This window comes from Myotis davidii, unplaced genomic scaffold (genome assembly GCF_000327345.1).
Source record: "Myotis davidii unplaced genomic scaffold, ASM32734v1 scaffold32, whole genome shotgun sequence".
Classification (NCBI taxonomy): domain Eukaryota; kingdom Metazoa; phylum Chordata; class Mammalia; order Chiroptera; family Vespertilionidae; genus Myotis; species Myotis davidii.
Window position 1 is genome coordinate 3,027,963 of NW_006286587.1, and position 13,775 is coordinate 3,041,737.

A 13,775-nucleotide genomic window follows, 5' to 3' on the forward strand; every position below is an offset into this window, starting at 1 on the left:
CTTGAAAATGCCTAAGAAAGTTGTCATTTTTTTATGGTGAAGAGACTAGAGTCTGTGTTGATGAAAAAACCTTGCTGGCTGCGGTGACTGGCAGTGGCTGCAGCAGCGGGGTGATGGGGCTGGTACCTTCCCCTGATCAGCCTGGTCACCTCCCACAAAGGGAGGCCAGACTGCAGCTTAGGCCCTATCCCCAAGGGGAGCAGGAAACGGGCCTAAGCCATCCCTAGGATATTCCCTGAGGGCTCCCAGTATGCGAGAGGGGGCAGGCTGGGCTGAGGGATACCCCCCGCCCCAGTGCACGAATTTCATGCACCAGGCCCCTAGTTCCTATATAAAGAAAGCTCTTGCCTCAGCCGGTTTGGCTCAGTGGATAGTGTAAGCCTGTACACTGAAAGGTCCCAGGTTAGACTGCAATCAAGGGCACATGCCTGGTTGTGGGCTCCATCCTCAGTGGGGGGTGTGCAAGAGGGAGCCGATCAATGATTCTCTCTCATCATTGATGTTTCTATCTCTCTCTCCCTCTCCCTTCCTCTCTGAAATCAATAAAAATATATTAAAATATATATATTTAAAAAAGCTCTCCAAAACATGTAACATAAATACCATCTTTTCTAAATAAAGAGGACAAGACTATAAAACACTAAAGCTACTCAAGTATTTTAGATTACCTGATGATATAACACAAATAACCTCAAATAAAATCCAAATTCCTATCCAAACACTGCCAAAGCATGTAGATTTCTGAAGTGTATAAACACATGTCCCTATTAAACCACAACCAAAACATTCAAACCTGTTCCTTCCTGTTCTGAATAGGAAAGCAACTGGTTATCAGCAATTTATCTGTGGTTCAGTCAGCAAAAGCACACATTCTGCCCACTCCTTTACACAGTAAAGTATTTAAAAATGAAAGCGCAATCAACTGCATTTAAGGAAAAAATAATAAAATAAAAATGGAATTTAGCATAATGCTGACACATTGTAAGAATTCAAGTCCCTGAAAACTTGAATTCTCAAAGTGTTTACACTTTGAGAAGTATACAGAAGTATACAAATGAATAACATTTTCAACATACTCAGAGGTAAAAGGATGTCTAATGTGCTAATTAAATGTTAAAGACTAAGTCAGAATTACTAGAATATTCTGCTTAATCTGGATTTTACCATAAATGCACATATAAACATACATAATGCACAAATTAGCTTAAGAGCAACATTTCATATATTAAATGTTTAGAACTGCTAATATCATTTTCAAACATAATACAGCAGGTCCTGGGGTTATGTCGGAGATCTGTTCCTACAGCCCAATGTAACGCGATTTTCGCCGTAAGTCAGAACTCACCTACATAGTCACCATGCGTCAAAATGGAACTTTTTTTTTAATAAATAAATGGGAGATGGTGACGTAACCACGAAACAACATACATCGAGTCCGAAGTAACCCAAGGACTGTCTGTAGTGTTAAAAAGTGATGTTATTACTAACTCATATTAACTGAAATCACCTGTCAAAAAACTTAAAGCATAAGAATTATACAGGGGCCCAGCCACTGTGCTCAGTAGTTGAGCATCAATCTATGAACTAGGAGTTCATGGTTTGATTCCCAGTCAAGGCATTTAATTCCCAGTTTCACTTGATCCCCAATGGGGGGGTGGGGAGGCATAAACAGGCAGCCAATCAATGGTTTTCTCTCATCATTGATGTTTCTAATTCTCCCTTACTCTGAAATCAATAAAAATATATTAAAAAAAAAGAATTATACATGGTGGAGCAAAAGTAGGTTTATAGTTTGTATAAAAAAATAGAATAATCCTATATAATAAAAGCCCAGTGACTGAACAGCAGAACGACCAGAACGACTGGTCGACCAGTCACTATAATGTGCCCTGACCACCAGGGGGCGGATGCTCAACGCAGGAACTGCCCTCTGGTGGTCAGTGCGCTGCCCCAGTGGGAGTGCCGCTCAGCTGACTGGGATGAGCAGCTGCTCCCGCTGCAAACCCTGGGCCAATGGGCAGGAACCCAGGCTGTGATCGTCGCGGCCTCACCCCCGGCTCCTTCTCCTCATGGAGCTGACCTCTGAATCTGGGAGGCGGGTTCGTGGCCGCTGTGGGACTGAGGCCTACTCCACTGCCTTACAGTGCTATTGTCCCTGGGCCCGGCCCTGACCGGGTCCCCTGGAGAGGCAAGTGCTAGTGACACTGGGCAAGGCTTCTTAGCCTCATCTGCCAGACGATGGGCCTCTATGTCCAGGTCTCCATGTGCAGGCTCCCTCTTCTCCCCCAGACAAAGGGTTATAACCACCCACGCGTAGAGGCTTCTTTCTGTCGCTTGCTTGCTGTTTGTGGGGAGGCTGGATGAAGTAGAAGCCCCTGGGCTGTCTTCTTCCTGGCATGGCCTCTGTAGCATTTCCCCTCTTGCATGCAGCCCCACATTTCAATCTTCCTTCTCCTTTTCTCTTCCTCAAGCTGTCATAGTTTCTCCTTGTGCCTTTCCACTTGGGCACTTAATTCTTCCTGCATTTTCAGGCGAACAGTTGCTAAAGCCTCCTGTCGTCTCATATCATCAGGTTCCACACCAGCTGCTGCCCTGTCCAGCTGCCTCTGCCTGGAGGCCCTCAGGTGGGCAGAAAGCTTCTGAAAGACTTCCAACAGGAGAATGCAGCCGAAGACCATGTACTAGCTGAAGACCATGTACTAGCCATAGGCAGCGAGCAGGGAGTCCACAGTAACGAGCAGGAAGCGCAGCCCCTCCGACTCCAGAGCCCGACGCAATGACACTGCTCCCTGACTCGCTCTATGATGGTCATAGTGCTGCCAGATCATGCCATGTCAGCTCCAGCTTCCGGCTTCCGGCCTCTACCCCAACCTAATTAATTTCCTTTCAATGTGCACGAATCTGTGCACCACGACACTAGTTAATAAATCCTATAGAATGAAGAGCTAATATGCAAATGGTCACCATGCTCTCACGCCATCACAGCTCAGACACTTAACACTGGGAAGAAAGGAACGGGGACCAGCAAGGCACAAATGAGCTCGCAAGAGAGGAATGGAGACCAGCCAGGCACAAATGAGCCTGCAAGAGAGGAATGGGGACCAGCCAGGCTGTGGCCTGGGAGAGGGATAAGCCCCCCCTCCGCGGTCCCAGGCACCTGTAGCTGCAGCCATGGTCCCCTGTGGCTGCGGCTCACCTGGGCGAAGCTGGCTGGGTCCCAGGTGCCTGTGACCGGCCGGAGGAGGGAATCCTGGGTCCCGGGTGCAAGGCGAGGCAGAGGCGGTTAGGAGTGATCAGGCCAGCAGGGGAGCAGTTAGGGGTGACCGACCAGGCAGGCAGGCAGAAGTGGTTAGGGGCGATCAGGCAGGCAGGGAGAGGAGTTAGGGGCAATCAGGCAGGCAAGTAGGTGAGCAGTTAGGCGCCAGTGGTCCTGGATTGCGAGAGGCAGTCGGACATCCCCCAAGGGACCCCCCTCCCATGCATGAAGTTCGCGCACCGGGCCTCTAGTAATAATTTAAGAATAAACTCTGTGTTTCGCGTACTCACAACTGTAAACCTTTTGCCCCACCTGTAGTGGAAACTATTATTTAAGAGAATGGCATTTGTTTCTTAGATTTAGCCTCTATTTCCAATATCACACTCTGTCATATTTCCCTATATCTGTTTCTAATGAATGTTATGTAACATCTCAACCATATCAGTAAAAATTTTTTAAGCTCAGTCTCACTTACTGTGGATTCCAAATTGTCCATCGTCAATAATAATTTCACTTTCTAGAATTGAAGGAAAATAGAAAACCTAGTTAAAATTCACAATGTATACGGACAACTGAGAGATTACCCACCTTAAGCATTTTTAAAAATATGAAATCTAAAATTTTAAAGCAGCCCAAAGTGAATAAGCATATTTATTGTAGCCCTCAATAAAGAATTCCCTTTTAAGAAGGCTATCAAACAATCAGTTCTTACATACTCAGTGATTATTCAGATGTTACAAGGAAGAGAAAGAGGACTCCTCAGATGGTGCTCTAGAGGCACTGGGACAAACTTCACCCACAATTTGTGAGCCTGACAGATTACTGGACAACAGTATCTCCTGGTTCATTTTTCAAACCATAGGTCTTGGCACAATTAAAATGCTTATTCTTATGTAATGCATTTTCTGAACTAATCTAAAATGTAATTCTCCTCAAGTCTCCATTATTCTCAATAGCCAACTAAAAGCTTTACAAACAGCGTAAACTTACCTGTATACTCAGAGCTGTGAGGAACTATCAAAAGAGTAAGTTCTAGCACATGCCCTTCTAACAGAAGTTTCAACTAAATAGATAAGCTACTAAGCCCCACCTTATGAATAACATACTAATTCCCTGCTCTTTCCTTTCCTGTTTACTTTACACATAGGTCTGAAATATTTGTCAAAATTAATGTGATAGTTCCCAAGGAAGATTCTCTGACAGATTTCATGGAGCTCTTAAGTTTAGAGCGTCTATTTTTCAGATATAAATTTCTTTTTAAAAGATCAGAAACATAATCATCCCACTTTTCACAATAATAAAATATATTTAACTGCAAGATGCTTCAAAATGCAAATTATTTTAAACTACTCATACCTAATTTCCAACCTCAGTATAGAACTATTATAATTCTGAAATATGCTATCAGAAAAATCCTAAATACAATATCAAAAATGTATTAAAACATATAAAAAGAAAATTCAATAAAGAGGATGGAATGAGATAGCTGTTTAAACAAAACCTGTCTACTATAGGGTAAAGCAGAATCTCTCACTACCTTCTAAGCTGGTAACTAGAAAGCCAATTATTATCTTTACATTCTAATTTTCCTTAGACACTGAAAGATGCATTTCTCAGCAATGAGTCAATTTAAAGATGAATCGATAATTTAATGTATGTGAAATAAACTTCAAGTTTTAATCTTAGTATGGAAAAGGAAATTAAAAAATACTTGTATGAAGAGAAATGCCTTTTTAGGTATAATAAGAAAACGGAATAATGTTTTTTATAAATTGATCTGAATATCCATTTTAACATAGCCAGCAAGGTTCTTAAGTAAATAGGGAGGAAAATATGTCTGCTACAACCAAGAAATTTGAATTTGTTCATACAAATTTATTCAAGTATTTACTATTTAAAAAAAACACAGAATAAATTGAATAACTTGCTCTATTCTCACTAAAGTTAAAAATGTAAGAATCTTTGTTTTTGCCCTGGCTGGGTAGCTCAGTTGGTCAGAGCATCATCTTGATATCCCAAGGTTTCGGGTTTGATCCCTAGTCAGGGCAGGTACAAGAATCAACCAATGAATGCATAAATAAGTGGAACAATAACTCAATTTCTCTCTTTCCTTTTCTTTCTCCTTCCCTCTTTCTCTAAAAGAAAAAGAAAACTCTCTAAATTATCTGAGCAAGTAACCAATAAAGCCATGGATGCTCAGGAAAGAATGTTACTTTGTAAACTTTGTCACTACTCCAAATAAAAAGTCTACAATAAATTAATTTAACCCTTCAAAATAAAAATAATTAAGCATTTCTAATAGTTTATAGAGAAAGGCAATTAACAACTATTTAGTTTTGAAAGTAAGATTCATGATATGCTAAGTGAAAATTGACCTTAAACTTCAGAATAAAAATTTATTAAATCCCACTAAGCCATTGTGCAGCATATTAGTAACTTATGCATATGCCTCAAACAGATGCAGTTAATGCCCATACCTAAAGGGGTTATTGATCGTGGTTGTAGATGAGTCTCCCACTTGTGAACTATGACTTGACATGGACCACCGATAGTCTGCAATTTAAAAGTTAAATGTCTGCAATAATTTCTTATATCTTATATTCTACCCATGACTCCATTAGATGTTTGTGGCCTAAATTAATACTACATATGAAACCAAAAAAATTCATCCTCTTAATTATCAATATTATACGCCCCTAATCAGGAATGTACTAGGTCATAAATCATGATGAGTGCTGGAAGAAAATGGGGATGAGAGAGTAAACAAAGAAAAACGGGATGAACTGGTACATAAAACTCATTCTTAAATCTGCCTACAATACTCGATTTTTTTCAAAGAAATTTTAATTTTTAACTGATATTCTGTTCTAAGTTAAAGTTAACCATAAATATAGTTTATGTTTGGTATATCAGCTAGTCAATGGGGTGTGTTACTGGGTAAAGTATCTCATCTTAAGTAACTCTTGAGGTGTTTGGATAAAGCCTAAACTCTATGACCATAGGAATAGTAGAAACAAGTACTTAAAGATCAACTATCACAAGTTACTCAAGAAATGTGAGGACATAATACAGTTCTTTACTATATACATTTAAGAATAGTAAGTAGATAACAGGAAGAACATCAGATTTCTCCTATCACAGTAACCAATGTTTCTAAAGAGCACAGGAAACCCTAAAAGAAAGGAGACACACACGGGTAAATTTGAAGAACAAATTTGATAAAAGTGAAACTAACATCCAGTTTTACTTTTTTATGCCTTTGAGTTTCTAAATTCATAGTGTGATAACTCTTAATATTGTTCCCTATTATCAAATTCTTTTACTAAGAAAATAAAACTTTATGTCAATAACATCTACACAATTTTTAAAACAAGAATGAACCTACCAACAAAGATTTCCGACATATAAGAGACTGAAATATTAAATGCTTCCTAATTATCCTTTAATTACCTTTTAAATGACTAATTAAACTTATGTGTCAAAATGAAACCCTCAAAAATACATATTTTAAAAGCAAATTTTGACTGTAACCTTCATGTCTTCTGAAAAAATGCTGTAAAATACAGGGATGCAAAAAGGAAAAAAAAAAAGTCACCCATTATCACACCACTTAGGGTTAATTGTTGTCAACATTTTCATACATAATCCTCAAGCCCTTTTCTAGGCATATCTAAACATACTATTAAAAAGCCTAAAACATGTAAGCTTCTCTCTATATATAATACATCTTTAGATGTCATTAAATACTCTCCTATAACACGTTATAGGATTTCAATATTGATATTTTTAAAAGTCGCCAAGTGATAACAAATAAGTAACAGATTAGGCACATTATGTAATTAAACACAAGGGATAATTCTGCCACTTAAAATAACCAGAGAACCTGGCTGGTATGGCTCAGTAGTTGAGCATCGACCTATGAACCAGGAAGTCACTGTCTGGTTCCCAGTTAGGGCACATGCCCAGGATGCAAACTCGATTCCCAGTAGGTGGTGTGCAGGAGGCAGTCAATCAATGATTCTCTCTCATCTTTGATGTTTCGCTCTCCCTCTCCGAAATCAATAAAAATGTATTTTTGCCCTAGACTGTTTGGTTCAGTGGATAGAGCATCGGCCTGCAGACTGAAGACTCCCAGGTTTGATTCTGGTCAAGGGCACATGCCAGGGTTGCAGGTTCAATCCCCAGTAGGGGGCATGCAGGAAGCAACCAACCAATGATCATCTCCTCTCATCATTGATGTTTCTATCTCTCCCTCTCCCTTCCTCTCTGAAATCAATAAAAATATTTTTAAATAATAATAAAAAATAAACAATAAAAGATATTTTTAAAAAATAAAGTTTAAAAATCTTTTTTAAACTTGCAAACTTTTGGAATTTGAAAACTAAAATAGCACTAGATCCTCATTCAAATCACTTATCCTAGGATAATACGAAAAATGCTCATTTTCTCTTGACAAATACTTTCTTGTTATAAAGTTTACTTATGAATTGGTAGACTGGGTAGATGTTTTTAAAAAGGTAAATGTGAAAACTGCTCATCTTAAAGTACGAATTTAACTTTCTTAAAAACTAAAAGGAGATGCATTTAATCCTACATTTCCTAGATTTTTTTTTTTTACTATATTTTTCTCCTGTTACAGTGTTCCAGTTTTTTTAAACATCAAACTTTCTAATCTTCAAGAGATGCAAATTGCGTACATAAAAATAGGAATCATGTTTCTTAGCAATAATAAGCAACCAGAAAAAACTAACCTATTCTTCCCATGTTTCCAACATACCCTACCCAAAGGAAAAAAAAATCTTATTCACTAAAAGAGGGTATGGGTTTACATTCTTATAGAAGTTACTAATCAAAGGTAACTTAAAGGGTGCCATGAATATATTAAGTCTCAGCAAAGATTAAAAAGTGGGTAGAGGAGCCCTAGCTGGTTTGGCTCAGTGGAGAGCATTGGCCTGAGGACTGAAAGGTCCTAGGTTCGATTCCGGTCAAGGGCACATGCCCAGGTTGCAGGCTCAAACCCCAATTTGGGGTGTGCAGGAGCAGCTGACCAATGATTCTCTCTCATCATTGACGTTTCTATCTCTCTCTCTCCCTTTCCCTTCCTCTCTGAAATCCATAAAAATAAAGTGGGTAGAGGGAAAAAAAGACGTCTTTGTTTTAATTGATTTGTCAGGGGAACTTTACCATGCACATAAGAATAGTCCTGTTGATTAACTAATTTATTAAACTTTAGAAGTTTAAATTTTAGCTTACTGAAGTTCTTTTAAATTTTTTTTTTAAAAACCTGAGCATTGACATATTAAAAATCTCAATAGTGACTCCAAAACATGCATTCCTTTTTAAGGCTCTATTCCATGAAAAACAATCAAGATCTTAGAAAAAAAGAACAGCTCTCCCTCTCTGAAATCAATAAAAATATAATAAATAAAAGAACAGCTCCATTCTGTAAAAGGCTGTCACAATTTTAAGCATTTTGGAGTTAAGTGGAAGGTGTATCTTTGGAGAAAAAAAGGAACAGTATCAGTCCAGGACAGTATTCCATTAGCAGTTCTGGTGGAGTTATTTTACAATTTAGTATATATTAAATCAGATGATTGCTAGAATGTTTTCAAGCATGCATACTAACAACGACAACAAAAAAACAAAAAACAACAAAAAAAGACACCCCAAAACTATGTTTCCACATACACACACGTGTCTTACTGATTGCTTCTCAAACAATTATTGACATAACTCAGCTACATCAAGCACTGAAATTTAAAATATTATCCAATATGTAGACTGAAATTTTTGTTTTAACAAACCACCAAACAAATTATCAAATACTCATATAATAGCACTGCTTCTAACTATCATGAAAAATGTAAATGTGCACTTTTAATATTTTACTAATTGTTTTCTTCACTATTCTGGGGAAAATGTGCATGTAAAAGGATCTCTGAAGAATTTTTATTCATGCTGTCTGAGGCCAGACCATAGTTACTTAAGCATCACTATTTTTAATAAGACCATTAAGGAAAATGGTCACCTAGGAAGGAGTACAGCAAAGGTAGGTGGATAGATATCTCTATACGATGGTTCAAATATGAAGTTAATAGCTGAGGGTATTTAGCATTTAGAATTTCATTATATTTAATAAACCACTGGCAATAAATAGTTAAATTGCAATTAAAAGAACACCATCCATTTACAATAGCATCAAAAAATAAAATAAAAATATTTAGGAATATATTTAATTCAAATGTGTAAGATATATACACTTAAAACTACAAAACAGCCCAGCCAGTGTAGCTCTGGTTGAGCAATGACCCATGCCAGGGGTTGACCCATGCCCAGGGCGCAGGCTTGATACCCCCCTATAGGAGGGGTGCAGGAGGCAGCTGATCATTGATGTTTTTCTAGTTCTCTATCCTTCTCCTTTCCTCTCTCTAAAAAAATAAAAATCAATAAAAAATCAATAAAAACAGCCCTGATTGGTTTGACTCAGTGGATAGAGCATCAGCCTTCAGACTGAAGGGTCCCAGGTTTGATTCTGGTCAAGGGCACATGCCCAGGTTGTGGGCTCGATCCCCAGTCGGGGGGCGTACAGGAGGCAGCCGATCAATGATTCTCTCTCTCATCACTGATGTTTCTCTCTCCCTCTGGATGACTGTTAAATCAATAAAAATATATTTTTTAAAAATCAATAAAAATATATTTAATAAAAAAAGAAACCATTGTAAAAAGAAGCCAAAATAACCCTGGGCTATTCTAAATGAAAATCAAGAGAAATTAAGAATAAAATAAAAGTTTATAATGAATCTAATTATAAGTGAATGTTAATACCTATAAAAATTGGAAACAGAATGTTACTGCAAAATAAAGAGCTACATACACTGAGATGAAGGAAGCAGTTCAAAGACAATATAATTAAAAATTGGCTAACACTTCTGTATGAGGTAACTACCCTAATTCTAGCCACAAGAAAGAAGGGGTGGACATGGGTTAAAGAAATGTTTAAATTGCATGTTAACTCAAAAATTACTTCGGTGAGAATGTGAAATTAATGGACTATGCAGGCTCATACCAATGTTTTCATTCCAGGAATATCTACTACCTTTGAGTTCTATGTTTACATAACTTAGTATTTTGATTTGTCACCAATAAAATTATCTTAAAATTCAACATATTAACCTTATTCTAATTCTACAAAGTATAAGAGAACACGTAGCTATGAAAAATTAAGAGAAAAAGGACTGCCAGACTCAACTTCTAAACTAAAAGGAATATGCCAGAAGGAGCAAAATATAAGAGAATATGAATGGTAAAATTTTACACATTATTTACAATAAAATAGTAGCAATGGACCTAAGAAATTTATAGTTCAAACTCTTCATTTAAAAGATGAGGAAGCTAAAGTCTAAAGGTCAAGTGACAAGATCACAAGGTTTTTAGCTTAGGCTCTACAACTGCTTTAGATCACCTTCTAAAACTCTGACCAGTAAAATTAATCTTATTACCCATTTCAGCTTTTTAATGCTTTCATAATTACTTTGGTTTCCTATTATTCTTTATATTTATAACATATATATTCCAATAATTTACATCATTGCATGATTTTAAGATTCCTTGCACATTAGTTTTATCAGTTGACAATGCACAATTGAGACAGTTTCATAATTACCTTTTACTAAAAAGTAAGTTTCATTTAAAAAGCGCCACCAACTTACAAAAAAAGTGTCCCTTTAAGTTTGCATATGGGGGGGGAAAACCCTCTAGCCATATGCATGGGATTTTATGTAGGTATTTACTCTATTCCATGAAAAACATACTTACCATGGCAGCCCCTGCATCACACGGTACATGTGTACACGATACAGAGCACCTACTTAAAGAAACACACTCACCAACACATACTGTAAACTTTTGCAAGTATTACAAGGGGAAAAACTTGTTTCTTACTGTAAGCAGACTTCTTGCCAATTTTTTCAAAGGCATTTTGGACTGATTTGCTGCTTTTGGTTACATTTTCAATGAAGAGGGGAAATACTGTAGATTGGCTTATTTTAACCTGTGTTGACAACAGTCTTACTTTAGAAAACTATGCCCAAAAGATTCATTATGATTTTTCTGGTCCAAATGCCCCTTTAAGTAAAATTTAGTTGATTTCACATGTTACAAATTTCACATACCAGGATCCACAAATAAGCTTTCAACATCATGAGTGCTGTGGATCTATGTGTCTATGCATAATTGTTCAATATGTACTGAAGAATTATGCCATGACGCATAATCCCTATACTAAGAAATGTTCTTTTTTTAAGTCATAAAGTGAGACTATTGTCAAGATAAGCCAACAAAATGATTAACCATAATGTAATTTAAGTTTAATTACTGAGTATTTACAATATATTCTTGGAATAAACGTAATAGGTGCAAAAGACAGCAGAAGTGGGTTTGTCAGTTTTCTTTTTTTATAATGGTGGCTAAGAGAATGAGGTAACAGTGGCTGCTTGCATTTTTCATATGTTACAAGTATTCAATGATCCTAAAGGGGAAGAAATTTTCTTAAAAGTTCTAATCCATTTTTTGTGTCCTAGGCTCCTGCCTAAGCCCTTGTTCACATGCAGCCCAAGTGTGCTCAAAGGTAAAACTCTGAAGGAAAAGAATCCTTTCAGCAAATGAGTATCTTTTAAAAAGAGGGAAAGAATCAACTTTTTTTTCTAAATACAAAAACACTCCCCAAATAATAAATCATTTTGAGCAAGCAGATTTATATTCGATAGACTCCAAAGGAATTCAGGAAAGATCCTGGTCTGTCAACACCATTGTTGAAAAAATCTAAGAGAAATTACTTCAGTTTTTAAAGAAGTTAAACAATGCAGCCACTAAGAGACAGCTGCTGTGAAATAATTTTTAAAAATAATTATTCACTAAAAGCTGGCTATATACTCCTCTAAATGTACTTATACCACTTCACGATTAAAAAACAAGACAAAAAGAAAAACCTTGTAACTGGTTACTAATTAGTTTACAAAAGTTACAGAAAATGCATACCTACCTATCAAAAATATTTATTTATCATTAAAACCTATATCATGATACCAATACTGCAACATACTTACTATTAGTCTTTTAAAAATTCCATTACAGACATCAGCTGTCTCTGAAGTGGCTACTTCCTTGCTTTTTGTACTAAAATGTTATTAATCTAGAGTTCTATTTTCTTTATTTGATCAATACAAACTCGTTTTACTTTTAATGTTTCCAAAGTTAAATTAGTTGCTTTTGAAAGAAGTTTGCTAAAGAAACTGGAAACTAGGTGAAGAAAACATACCTTTGGTTCTAAAAAGCTCCCTTTGAAGTAGCGATACTGAACTGATTCTCCTCTACTGAGTACAATGGTTGCTTTCCAAAACATGCTGTGAGGGAAAAAAAAAAAAATGAAAACAGCTACATCAATACCAAACTAAAATGCATAAAGATTTCATAATTCATAAAACCCCTCAAATAAGGTCTGTGATCCAAACCACTTATTTATTCCTGCACAAAATTTACTCCAGGCCTAATCTGTACCAAGCACTGGAAACACATTGATGAATGAGGCAGAAAGAGCCCCATTTTCAAGAAGATTGCTTTCTTGTGTGGGTAAACAACCAGGCAACATACACTTTAAGAGCTATTTGCACTTTCTGATGTGACAGGAAGTGCTGGAAGAGGCTTTTGGATGGGAAGTCTCAATGAGGAAGAACTGTCATAGCTGAGACCTAAATGATGGGAAGAAACCAGCCATACAAAGAGCCAGGAGAAGTATTAAACAGAAAAAGCAAGTAGTGCAGAGGTGGAAACTAGAGTCAGGCTTTCCTAGCTAGATATGTTACATAGCTGCTAAGAGGCTTTGGGGCCAAGGCCAGCAACTCATGTTCCCAATTGTCCCTTGTTCTAACTGTCCTGCCCAGACTCTGGCTATTCTCCTAGCCAAGCAATCAGTATTTGTATCTTACCTGTTTCAACCCAATGTCCTCCTTTGAACTATGCTATTCTAAAATTCACTACAATTCATGATTAGAAGTGGTTATTAGCTTCAAACCACAGACCAGCGGTATCCGAAGTGTGGCTCCAAGGATGGTCAGTATCACCTAGGACAGTGATGGCGAACCTATGACACGCGTGTCAGAGGTGACATGCGAACTCATTTTTTTGGTTGACTTTTCTTTGTTAAATGGCATTTAAATATCCTATACAATAATAGACAAACATGGTAATTAACCATGCCTCCGCTACGCTTCCCATGGGCTAATCAGGGTGATATGCAAATTAACTGCCAACCAAGATGGCGGCCAGCAGCCACACAGCTGAAGCGAACATGAGGCTTGGTTGCCCCGGTGATAGAGGAAGCCAAGGTTCCCCTCCTGCCTGCCGCAGCCCGGCCCTGAGCCTGAAAGCAACAGCTCCGAAATGCAACTGTTTCAATTATAGAAGCTAAACAAACCCCAGAAACCTGCTTTCAGCCAGCCGGCCTTGGAGCTGAAGCTGCAAC

General features: G+C 37.5%; 1 protein-coding gene across 1 annotated transcript in view; it reads right to left on the bottom strand.

The window, feature by feature from the left end:
• The window catches only part of GPCPD1 (glycerophosphocholine phosphodiesterase 1), a 48,910-nt gene that overhangs the window by 28,705 nt on the left and 6,430 nt on the right, over positions 1-13,775 (bottom strand). Inside the window, exons 3-5 of the mRNA XM_015560222.1 lie at positions 12,573-12,657; positions 5,734-5,809; positions 3,732-3,773 (exon numbers count right to left, since the gene is read on the bottom strand). Coding sequence (XP_015415708.1) covers positions 3,732-3,773; positions 5,734-5,809; positions 12,573-12,657 — 203 coding nt within the window. The remainder of the gene's footprint in view (positions 1-3,731; positions 3,774-5,733; positions 5,810-12,572; positions 12,658-13,775) is intronic.